The sequence below is a fragment of the Pempheris klunzingeri genome, chromosome 20 (assembly GCF_042242105.1).
Source record: "Pempheris klunzingeri isolate RE-2024b chromosome 20, fPemKlu1.hap1, whole genome shotgun sequence".
Lineage (NCBI taxonomy): Eukaryota > Metazoa > Chordata > Actinopteri > Acropomatiformes > Pempheridae > Pempheris > Pempheris klunzingeri.
The window spans coordinates 20,368,611-20,380,929 of record NC_092031.1 but is presented as its reverse complement, the minus strand read 5'-3'; the positions used below and the strand labels follow the sequence as shown (position 1 = coordinate 20,380,929).

The 12,319-nt window shown below is 39.4% G+C and overlaps 1 protein-coding gene across 1 annotated transcript; it reads left to right on the top strand.

Annotated features, from left to right (window-relative positions):
- Positions 1 to 5,019: 5,019 nt before the first annotated feature.
- chrm3b (cholinergic receptor, muscarinic 3b) lies at positions 5,020 to 9,806 on the top strand. The gene is made up of 5 exons (XM_070852297.1): positions 5,020 to 5,137; positions 5,842 to 5,882; positions 7,781 to 8,076; positions 8,455 to 9,188; positions 9,286 to 9,806. Exons 1-5 carry the CDS (start codon positions 5,020 to 5,022, stop codon positions 9,804 to 9,806), a joined length of 1,710 nt encoding a protein of 569 aa, XP_070708398.1.
- Positions 9,807 to 12,319: the final 2,513 nt, after the last annotated feature.

The following is a 12,319-nucleotide window of genomic DNA, read 5'->3' as shown; positions in this document are numbered from 1 at the left end:
CATCAAATGTTGAGGTATCACATAGTGTATTGATTAAGATGTGTAACTTAATAATCTAGTAACTCAATAACCTAGTATGAATTGATTTAGATGTGCAACTCAATGACTTAGTATGATATAAGGTGTGTTGATCAACTATAACACAGACTATTTTGAAAGAAATGTATTCCTGGTAATCAAATAAAAAGTGTGATGGATTATGTAACCAACCAAATAATGAGTGTGATACAATGTAAACAGAATGTAACCAAATATATCATTTTACAGTTTGTTTTTAAAGCATGCAGTTAGTGTAAGTGCCAGAGCTGTTCAGGAACAGTTCTGGAGCTGTGCAAGGATTGATCTTGTTCTGGTCTTGGGTTTTGTTGTCGACAATAAACCTCTACTGCACTGAATCCTGAATTCTCCTGGTGCATTTTGAGAAAACTGACATTTGATTTTAAATACTTTGAAAAACCTTGAACCAAGACAAATAGTCACTGGTTAGGGTTAACCAGTGACCAGTGATGGGGTTCCATCCGACAACATCACTACACCATAGAAAACCAACAACCAGAATGTCAGCAACTGTCAGAGCACCTGAACAGGGACTTGAATCCTGGACCCTCAGATTAAAAGTCTGATGCTCTACTGTTTGAGATACCCAGGCCCTGAAAGAAGATGCTGTTTCCTTGAAAGAGCTGTTGGGCCTTCACCACGTGGCAGAACAAAAGAGGGGCCTACATGTAAATTCCAAAGCCTGAAACAAGGGTCGGCACCAACACTCCCTCAGGCGGTAAAACCAAAAAAACTAGGCTGGAGGTTTGGCCAGGATCCAAACCATGGGTTGTCATTGGGAGAAAAACCACCAGACTCCAGGAGGAGCCCACGGTATGGCCATGGCGTCACTAAAAGCATAAAACTAGCGAACACCGAAGCCACACCACCTTTCCACTGTGACGCAAGTTGCTACAGGAGGTGTTCGCTGATCAGACGTCCCTGTAAAACCTAGGTAACAGCCTCCCCCACACTCGCTGGACGAGCAACTGTCTGTTTTTGTCCCTGTTTTTGTTTCCCTGCATTTGGTTTCGTTTTGTGTCCTTCACCGGAGCAATCCGGGGCTTTTCCCCTCATTTTTACCTGAAGAAGGCAGAGACAGTTTGCTTTTCTCTCCAGAAAGAGAAGGATAGCTTTTACAACCTTTCAACTCCCACTGTTCCTACGCTGCCATCCGAGGACCAGCACACTGTTTACACCGCCGACGCAGAGGTACAACGGACCCATCCGAAGCCAGATGGTGTCGGTTGTGTTGACAAAGCCAGTAAACGGACCAGCGCCACAATCGTTTACCAGTCAAGTCACTGAGCGATAAAATAGACGGTTACTGTGTGTTTCTGCGACAGTTAAGACCCTCTTTGCTGTGCTTTGAGTGCTTTCCTTTCCTCTTTCTCTTTCAATACTAACCTACACGTCTGCATTTACACATGCACACACATACATTCACGCACCTCCATCTAAATTACGGGCGCGGTCAGCACCATTACACATTCAGTGGTGTCCTGCACCATAGTGTTTAGACCTGTAAATTACAGTCAACGTTACACACTCAGCAGTGTCCTGCACCCTAGTGTTTAGACTAGTAAATTACAGTCTCCATTGTGCTCTTGTTCTGTACTGCTCAATTTTCGCGGGCTTGTCCGCCATCTTGGAGTGGCATATCCACTTGCGTGAATACGTCACCATCCTGTTGTCTCCTAGTCCAAAGACTTTGAAATGTGAATCACCATCTGATTTAATACTAAAGTTCAGCAAGTGACACATTTAGCAATGCTGCATCACATTTACTTAACTTAAGTCCTTTGACATGGTACAGTGTCTATTAAAGCCCAGGCTTCCATGACAAGTGTTGACATTTTTTTTTCTTTTCCAAGCAAGATAAATACAGCTTGCAGCTCATTTATGATTCATGTGGTGACAGATAATTTGCTGCAGTACTTTATTCTGAGCTGAAACTCAGTTGTATTCTCACTCATTAGTGAGTATTCTCACTAGTTTTTATAAGAATACACAAATTGTAGATCATAGAAAGTCAGAGTTTGTTTGGCAGCAGTAGCTTTTCACTACATCAAAATGGAAAAGGGCATGTCACATCCTATTTGGTCCCCTCATAAAAACTCCCACAATTGCCTTTGTCATGTAACAGCCCAGTTATGTGAAGTTCCACTGCAGACAGTGGCATTTGTGAAAGGAGGAGCTGGAGGTTATAGTCACACACTAACTGAGCAGTCTGAGTCACAGCAGAGAGATGCATGCTGCATGAACAGAGCTGAGCTTCCCAGCAGGATATCATATTGGAAACTGGGAACCAGAGTTGACTGGTAAGTGCATTTCATTATAGAAACTCACCATTTGGCTTTTGCGTCAAGCTTTTGAGTTTGAGGTAATGTTTTGCTTATACATGTATTTGTTGCATAAACAGAAAGAGGGAGAGAGAGATTAAAATGTCTGGGACGCAAGATGTTTTTTCTAAACTGAAGCAAGTATGCAGTTGCAAATTCATAGTATATCAGAAGCCAGCAAAATTATTCTCAATCTATGAAAACTTAGTTAACCAGTTTGTGATATGGGTAGTAGTCTTTGCATTGTTCTAAATTGTTTGGTCTACTACCTAATTAATGATGATCACAAATCAAACAGGGTTTAGAGTGATAAACCACGTGAACAGTGCCTCAAAATGATTTTAATGTTAGACCATATTAAATATTGCAACATGGTAGTGTTTCCCACATATCTTGGGAATACATCTTTTGCAACTTTCATGACACACAACTATAAAAGAGACAATAAACTAATTTCGGTTTAGGCCAGTATTTTTTTAATTTTTCATGCATGCAGAAATTGGCCAGAAATCTTGAGCAACTTAAAACAAATAGTAATTTGACAGCCTAGATGGGATATTTCCTTTTTTGGACAGGATTGTATTCTTTACAAGTCTAGCTTTAAACAGCAATAACATGTCCATCTGTACATTGAAAGAGTTATTGATGGGTGTATTATGCCTCTTACCCACATTGACCCTGAAGTGATCCCCTTTCAAAAGTTTTCTCTAAGCAAGTTTCAATGGAAGTCATTTGAGATGAAATCTACAATCCCATTTCTGCGCAAAAATGTAAAAAGCAGAAATTGTTCAGTTCAGTTAAGTTAAATGTAATTGTCAGACGAGTTAAGCAATTATCTTTAAAAGTTATAGTCATTTTGGTACAAAATTCCTTTGTGTTTCCCGTACTAGATATCCATTTAATAAGTTTAACATATGCCGCTGAATCCTCATATTAGCTTCAATTGAACTTACAGGGCATTTTTGCAATAAAGAATGTGGTGGCTTTTGACCCATATTACTTACATTAAAGTCACTTCAGGAACAGATTTTCCCACCGGCAGTATGGGCCATAGCAAAAATTACAGTGGTCAATAACTCCTTCAATGTAATGTTAACATTGCTGAGTTTTAATGATTTCCACGTTTACTTCACCAATTGTTGGCTTATTGAGATATTTTATTTATATGATTATTTATTTTGTACTGTATAGCATTACATTGAGCATTTTGGGGTTCCATTTTGTATAATGTGCGTTTTATCTATTTGTTTAGCTATTTGTGTAGCCCTTAAGCTAAAAGTATCAAGCCTTTCTCCTCTCCAACATCATACACCACAGCTAAAGGCACGGACTGAAGACATTTTCTGAGAAGATATGATGGTTCTGGCTTTAATTAGTACAGCCTGTATTAGTAATATCGTCTATTCTTTACAGGCTATGCTAATCTATGCCAGAATCAGCAATGCAATGGAAGCTGATGATTGAACTCTCCCGGAACATTTTTCCACATTCTTTAGCACTGTTAACATGTATGGAGGTTAAGGTTATGAACTGCACTCATATAGTGTCTTTTGTGAACTTTTCTTTAATAGACATATGTCATTTAGCAACATTGTATCTTATATAGACCAGTGCTGCAGAGGTTGTGCATTCTGGATATGCACCATTTACTGCATATCTTGTGTTCCTTTTGGTTTGGCCTGTTGGATGGAATCGTTTTTGCAATGCTGAAAGGATGGTGTAGTGATTCACATATTTCTCTGCCATCATTCTATATGAGCACACTAATAATGAAGCTGTTTGCACAGCAAAGCTTTACTGAAGACAGATATCTGTAATCTGGCAGTCCAGATGGTAAAGAAACTCTGCAGAGCTAGCGATGGGGGGATAACTTGACAGTAGTCTATTGTATCAGTTTTTACCAAAGAACACACTCAGTGCTCTACTGACCTAGTGAAATCTATCATAAAACCGTTTAGAAGGATTCAGCTGTTGTTGCAATGTGTCAGATATATATTTAATTAACATTTACGTAATTTCTATGAACACATATATGTATGAATGCAGAAGCTGCGGGCAGGGCCGGCTCTAGGCATAGGCCATATAGGCTTTAGTTGTGTGTGTTTATGTTCCTATTGTCTGTCTTTGTGTATGTGATACTCCCTGCACACATGTGCTGTGTAAAAGTGTCAATGAATTACTCAGTTGTCTCAATTTTTAGTAATATGATAGGGGACACCACACAAGGTGTAGTCTAGGAACCCATGATCTTAATCTGCCATTGTCTGTGGTCTTCCTTTGTTGGTGATTCAAATCATCCCATTTGCAGGGGCCTTATCATTAACCATTCATTTGAATCAGTTATGGTGGAGTAGGAAAACATCTAAAATATGCACAGCACTGGGCCTCCAGGACCAGATATGGGAAACGCTGATATACAGTAAATTTTTGCTTTGGCTACAGAACATTTTCTCTATTTGCTAACACAATCTCCCTATAGTGATGGTCATATTTGCTGTGTTCAAAACTGCTGTCCCCACTGATTTTAAAACAGCAGTTTCTTAGAGGCAAAGAATAACGTTAAATTGCTTCTTTCAGTCCTTCATTTTTGCACCTGAAAACCTATTTTCTTCTCTTTTCTTCCAGATGTTCCTTGGTCATCATGAACCTGACCTTCAGCACTGATTCTATCCACTTCCTTACCAACAGTTCTCCTGGTATGAAAGACCAGCCTAACACCATCACCATAGCTGAGGGGGCCATCTTAGTAGCTGTCTCCAGTACAAATTAAGTGATGTAGATATTAGGAAGTCACACATATTTAATAACTTTTGTAAAAGCATTTCACACAAATTACTGTTGTTCCTCAGGCACATTCTTCATACATACTCTTCCTGCAGTTGTTTAAGGGTGGATGGCAGTTCAGTGACTGCCATCCCTGCCCATGGTGCTGAAGGAGCAGGGTGTTTTTTTTTAATGTATTTTACTGTTGCAGACAAATTTCCAAAGTTGGAATAAAACTATGAGAGTTTACCTCAGTTGACACAGGCCCCCATCACCTTAGTTGACATGTAGGCTGCAAGGTGACATCGCTGTGTTGGTGTTGTTGGCAGTTAAGTTTCTGTGGGGTTAGGGTTAGATAAGGGCTGTGACAATTTTTGGACTATTGGGGTTTTGGAATAATGGGTTATTGGAACACATTCACATCTGTTATTTTCAGGGACAGTAACTGTAGACTCTCCAAATCTCTGATAAAATTACATATACCCTCTAGTTTATAAGAGACCTGATCTGTGATGTGATACCTAGAATTGTGGCATGAAAAAAAATAATGCTTGTTTCTTCACATTTTTAGGTGGCTCTTACCAGGAGGCTGTATTATCTGAAGGTGTCAGTGGGTCGAAGCAGCATAATATCAGTCATATCTCTTGGCAAGGAGGGAACTTCACTAACTCACCATTTAACAGGACATTAATGCTGCCAGCAGAGGCCTTTGACCCACTAGGAGGACATACTATCTTGCAGGTAACAATCAGTTGTGATTTTACCAAAACCAGACACATATACACTATAAGTTGAAAGTACTCTATAACAGAGCAGGCAGGGTACCTTTGTGGCCTCACTGTGTAAATTCCATGGCTTCAGTAACAAGGTATTCTAACCACCAGAAAAATAGTCTTCACATGTCTACTCCAAAGCTCCATGGAATCTATTGGCTCATTTATAAGTTACTTATAATTAGCATTCCAACATAAACTTTGCATCTATGCAAAGACTTGTCTAAAGTAATTGATGATTTGATTCTTTCCATTTTATGTGAAGTACTTTGATAAGTCAAAGATAAAGATTTGATAAGTTAAATTTTGGTCATCCATCCATCAATTCCTATGAAATTAAGTTCATTTTTAAAAAACATAAAATGCCTGCATGAAAAAAAAAGTTCATTTTAGTGTGAGATCCAGATATGACTTAGAATTATTCATATAAATTTGAATAGAAGATGCTACCCAGAACAGATATTTGTGGGACGCCTATAGTAACTTATATAGTATATTGTAGCGTGTTGGGAAATGAGCGGGCAGAGACTTCCCAAATTGCCCTTGTGATTTTTCAGACTGTTTGTGAAAGAGGGACATTTATTAGATGTGTTACATGCAGTCTAATGTTGCCAGTTGTGCCTGCTATTGCTTGCTGTTCATGTTTATATTGTTTATGATGGTTATAGTTATTTGTGCTGGTGGAACCGTTTAGCACCATGGGCGAGGCAACTAACCTATTTCATCATGTTCCCCTGAGGGTGAAGATTGAGATGAGTAATGCGAATGTGTGAAAAAAAATGAAATGCCAAGGTGGTTGAAAGTTTACTTCTTCCTGCATTTGCCTTCCTGAAAAATACCTAATTTGCCACAATACAAAATATAGTAGTTCTTAAATAGTTTCAGCGTTTGAATTGAAACTTCTTGGCTTCTGCCAATCAGGTAATCATAAAGTCAATAAAATTAATGTTCATCCAAATCTAAAACAGTTTGTTTTGAAAATGATGCATGCAGCAGAAAGTTTTCAATTGTCCAGGGCACTTACAATAATCATCTTGTACAAGCAGTAGCTGTGCTCTAATATGGTTTAAATGACAGCACCTGCAGTTGTAATACTTTTCTTCAGCACAGTTGGAAGTTCAATGTAAGTCAAAAGTTAAAAATCTGGCAGCCCATGGTTGAATTTTTAAATATTAAACACCTGTGGATGCTGGCAATCACTTGAGGCTTTGTCAGGAGAAAGGGGATGGCGGGGCAACTGTGGCTCAGAGGTAGAGTGGGTAACTCATCAGTTTAGAGAGTAGTGGTTCAACCCCTAGCTTCTCCAGTTCACATCTTAAAGAGTCCTTGGCCAGGACACTGAACCCCAAACCCCAAGCGTGACTATATTTAGTCGCTTGGGTCACATTTTGACTGTATGAATGAATGAATGAATGTGTGAATGGCTGAATGTAGTGTAGCAGTGTGCTGAGTGGTTGAAAAGACTAGAAAGGTGCTATGCAAGTACAGTCTGTGTACCATTTATTGCCAATAGAGGTTTTCCTGTACATTTTCTTGTGCATAATATTGTCCTTGTATTGTACTTGGTCAGTTCATCTAAATCCCAAAAAGCACATTTTCTCAATTTATCCCGGTGATATCCAGCACTCAGTCTAAGGTTCAGAGACCTCTGACAATATCCCAATTCAATCGAATTTACCTCTGTGACATTTTCTGTTATTGAGGATAATTCATATCCCCCTAACTTTCAAAATTTTGCTCAGCTCACACTAGCACACTAGCTTTGCAATAAACTATGATTGTGGTTTGAAATTTTGATTTATTGTAACACACTGTAATGCACTTAACCACCTTCTTTGGTTCTTTCTCATACCTCTTTATCTTCAGGTCATCATAATTGTCTTCCTCACTGGATCACTTTCTCTTGTCACTGTTGTTGGCAACATCCTAGTGATGGTCTCATTCAAGATCAATAAGGCACTGAAGACAGTGAACAACTACTACCTGCTGAGCCTAGCATTTGCTGACCTGACCATTGGCACACTGTCAATGAACCTGTATACCACCTACATCATCATGGACCAGTGGGCTCTGGGGCCAGTGGTCTGTGACTTGTGGCTTGCAATAGACTACGTGGCCAGTAATGCCTCAGTCATGAACCTACTTGTCATCAGCTTTGACAGGTAACAGAAAATGATTTATTAAATTTTTTGTTGAAAAGTTTAACTGAAATGAAGGTCTTAGGCACCATCATATATTGTTGGTAATAGCCACATGAAAAATGTATGGGTTAGAATAATGTATGGCACCTGTAAATGCAGATTTTTAGTGGATTAGTTTTATAAGGAGTTATTCTGATTGTTTAATAGAGGTCAGTTCAAATCACAAAACATATATTTCCATGTGGTATTATGATGTTATCATACCCAGAGCCATGAGAAACATGACATACGTCCTTTGTGTAGAATCTTTAATAAAATATTGGTGGATAGTAATGTACATCCCAGTTAAAGTTACTCTATATGTATACAGTTGCCTACTTTCTTATCATGCCCTCTTAGGTATTTCTCTGTGACCAGACCTTTGACCTACCGGGCCAAGCGCACAACCAAGCGGGCTATGACCATGATTGGATTAGCTTGGTCCATCTCGTTCATTCTCTGGGCTCCAGCCATCCTGTTCTGGCAATACATTGTGGGTGAGCGGACAGTCCAGCCTAATGAATGCTACATCCAGTTCCTGTCGGAGCCCATCATTACATTCTGCACTGCTATCGCTGCATTCTACTTGCCAGTAACTATTATGGCATTCCTGTTTTGGAAGATCTACCAGGAGACAGAGAAGCGTGCTAAAGATATACAAGGTCTTAAGGGATCTGGGGCAGACAACAGCTCAAGGAAGGCTCAGAATCAAGGGAGCGGTAGTGGAAGAGCAGGTGGAGAAGGTGCATCTAATAGCCAGAGGGATTCGTCGGTCATGCTACGCCAAATGAGCTCTCAGAGCTGTAGCAGCTATGAATTAAATCAGTTGGCTTCAGATAAGATGAACAAGGACAATGCCAGCATATCAGAAGAAATAGGAAACAGAGGCAGGTGTGGCACATTCTGCTTCCAGTTTGCATCACTGCTGCCTGGTCGCCATGCATCCAAGAGGTCCGTTAACACCACAACAACCGTAGTAGATGAGGAAGAGCCCAGCAGCTGTGACAGCTTTAACAACAATGACGTTGATGCCTCTGGGAACCAGAGTTTGAAGGAGGAAGCTGATGGTGCAGATCAATCAAGGCCTCCAACAGGTTCGAAACAACCCTACTAAATGTTCTAGTTACAATATATATAAAAACTTATATAAATATACAACAATCTAATCTATCTGTATGTCTGTCTACCTAGATGGTAAGAAATCTGTTAAGGTGAAGAAAAACAAAGATAAGCAACTATCATCATCCAACAAAAGTCAAAAAGGGTCACAACCAAACCCTGTTACCTCATCACCTGCTGACCAGTCACCTGCAGCCTTCACCATGAAAGATGCTGCAATGGCCAAACGCTTTGCCTCCAAGGCCAAGACAGAGATCAACAAGCGCAAGAATGAAAAAAAAGCAAATGAGAAGAAAGCAGCACGGACACTCAGTGCCATCCTGTTTGCCTTCATTACAACATGGTTACCATACAATATCATGGTGTTAGTCAACGCTTTCTGTCAGGACTGTATTCCAGAAACGCTATGGGCACTAGGTTACTGGTTGTGTTATGTTAACAGCACAGTCAACCCCATGTGCTATGCCCTGTGTAACAAGACATTCCGGACAACTTTCAGGGATATTTTGATGTGCCAGTGGAATCAAAAAAAGAACAAGTCTCAGTTTAATCAGAGGAAGGCTGTGGCTTTCAAGAAAAAAGACCCCATGTAGAGTTCAATTGGCAAATTATTTAATGGAACCTCAAATTTCCGATAAAAGATCCTGAGCTGAATTATGCTAACCAGAACTGATTCCAGCATTAAAGAAAGTTCTGCCAAGCTAGCAGAGGGGCTAAAGGCTGGTCTGTTAGCATGTCCATGATATCTTGACTGCTACTGCCCATATACTGAATGACTGTTCATGGTCCCAGAGTAGAATTGGTAATGATTTGGTGATTAATTTCAGTTACTTGATCACTTTTTTTCACATTTGGTGCTTCCATAAACAATGTACATTTGTACACAACAGTTGATATTAATCTAAGTGAAAGATTCAAATAGAATTTACTGAGCAGATTCCTGCTCCCAGACAATAAAAATACATTTTAGACAAACTCACCGCAAGTGCCTCCTTCAGGCTAATTTGTCAACTGCCAAAACACACATTCTAGCTTATATTTTTTTGATCTACCATTTGTATTGTGGTGTGTAATGGGTAAACAAAGCCCTGCAGAGTGACAAGCAGGGCTTTAGACTTTTCAGATACAAACCTAAGCAAATATTAATATTGCACGTAAATATTTTCTGTTCCAATAATTGCCACAGTCAGTCTTCTGGTTAACCCTCCTCTCCGTAGTTTTCACTCACTCACTCGCTCACTCACTACCAGACCTGACTGTACCAGATCACTCCTCTATGCAACACTCTCCAGCACTCTTTCCCAGACTGATCGCCTGTTGCTGACCCAGTCTGCCCCTGTAATCACCTCAGCCTTCTCTCTCTGACCACGAGTTTTGTCCCTGTCCCTCCTGGATCCTGTCTCTTCGTGGCTGCCTGGCTTTCAGCTGCTTTGATGCCCTGGGCTGGTTTCCTGATCCTTTGCCTGGATCAGACTCTCCCTCTGCCTGTCTGATATAAATGTGATGCACTAGTTTTGGACTGCATTAGTTGTAGCTAAGTCTCAAAGATAAACTGGCAAATAAGTGACTTTAACATAAATACTCTAAATACACATGGAGACTTTTTCAATATCTCTACCATAGTTTAGTTTAAAGATTTTAATCTTCTGTCTTGCTGTTGTGATCTTTCACTTCATTAAAATTCTGTTCAGGGGTTGTGGTTTGGACGGTAAACGAGAATAAAGTAAGCAATACAATAGAGAGATTTGTTCAAATGTAGAATCCGTCAATGAGGACATTCCTGTTGATACTTCAGTTGAGTCAGGCAATCAGTATTAAATGAGTATTGTTCAGTGGTGTAGTGTTTGTAGCTGCTCACAGCAATTTATCAACTGTCGCTGTTTGACGTTGACCCTTAGCCTGAACCATTTGATTGTACATCTGGGGAAAACACTAGAATAATGTAGTAATGCTCAGTGAACATTTGGAAATAACGTAACAGCATCAAGTCTGCTTGTTAAATTGCCACACATACTGGGAGGGATACTTGACATGCAGTAGAGGTGTGACTATGGGCAAAACACGCCAAAGCACATTTTAACACAACATCTAACTCCAACTTACAAGATAGCACATTGTAGGGGGGTTACATGGGGTTACATTTGTGTGTGTGTGTGTGTTTCTTTTAAAGCCAGGCCTGAATGTTTGATAGACTCCTGATCAACCTCTGTTTATTTCACAATGACAATAATAGAGTATTTCTAAGCGTTACATACTGTTGTGAGATAATATATTCATGGTTTTAAAAGAAAGAGTACATACTTTGCACTTGTATGTTAATGGTTTCCTGTGGAGTTTTAGTCCTAAAGTAATACATAGTAATACTATGTCGGTGTTCTTCTTCAAATGGTTGCCCATTTTGTTTTCCACAAAAACAAATACACAGACACATGGTCCTGCCAATGGTGTCACACAATTCAACTGACCCACAGAAGCCATAACAATAGAGACGCAGCAATGTGCCGAATCATGGACAGAAAGAATAGGTATGCTAGCTGGTAAACATAAACAATAGAGGATTAATACCTAAAGAACTGGCTTTGCAAATGTTTTATAAGGAAGGTAATTCGCTGGACATGTAATGCCAATGGTGTGCAAACACATCTTCTGTTTGTTTACAAGTAAACTCCACAGGGCCCATTTAATTAATGTGTGCAACTCAACTTTGTGGTTGTTAATTTTTTTGCACTGATGCTCACACATGTAGATATGAGCAATAAAATGAAATGTGTATGTTTTAACATATTTACATGCATATATATTTACTTATATATTCAATATACAATACAAAGATACAAAGGTTTTGTCTCGTGTTTCACTGCTGCAACTCTTGAGCACTGTGTCATTGTAAAAATGGTGCAATAGTGCCATCAAGTGGCTTGATGTGCCATCATGGTGCTGCTGTGCACATGATATGCATGAAAGCTTTTGTCATATTATCATATCATTAGATCAATTTTTTAAATTATTGAAATTTAACAAAAGTTTTTCTGCACAGTGCAAACCTTGAGTTGTTGAAAGATTTATTTTATGGTTTGCATGCAAAGAGCATTAAATACCACACAAT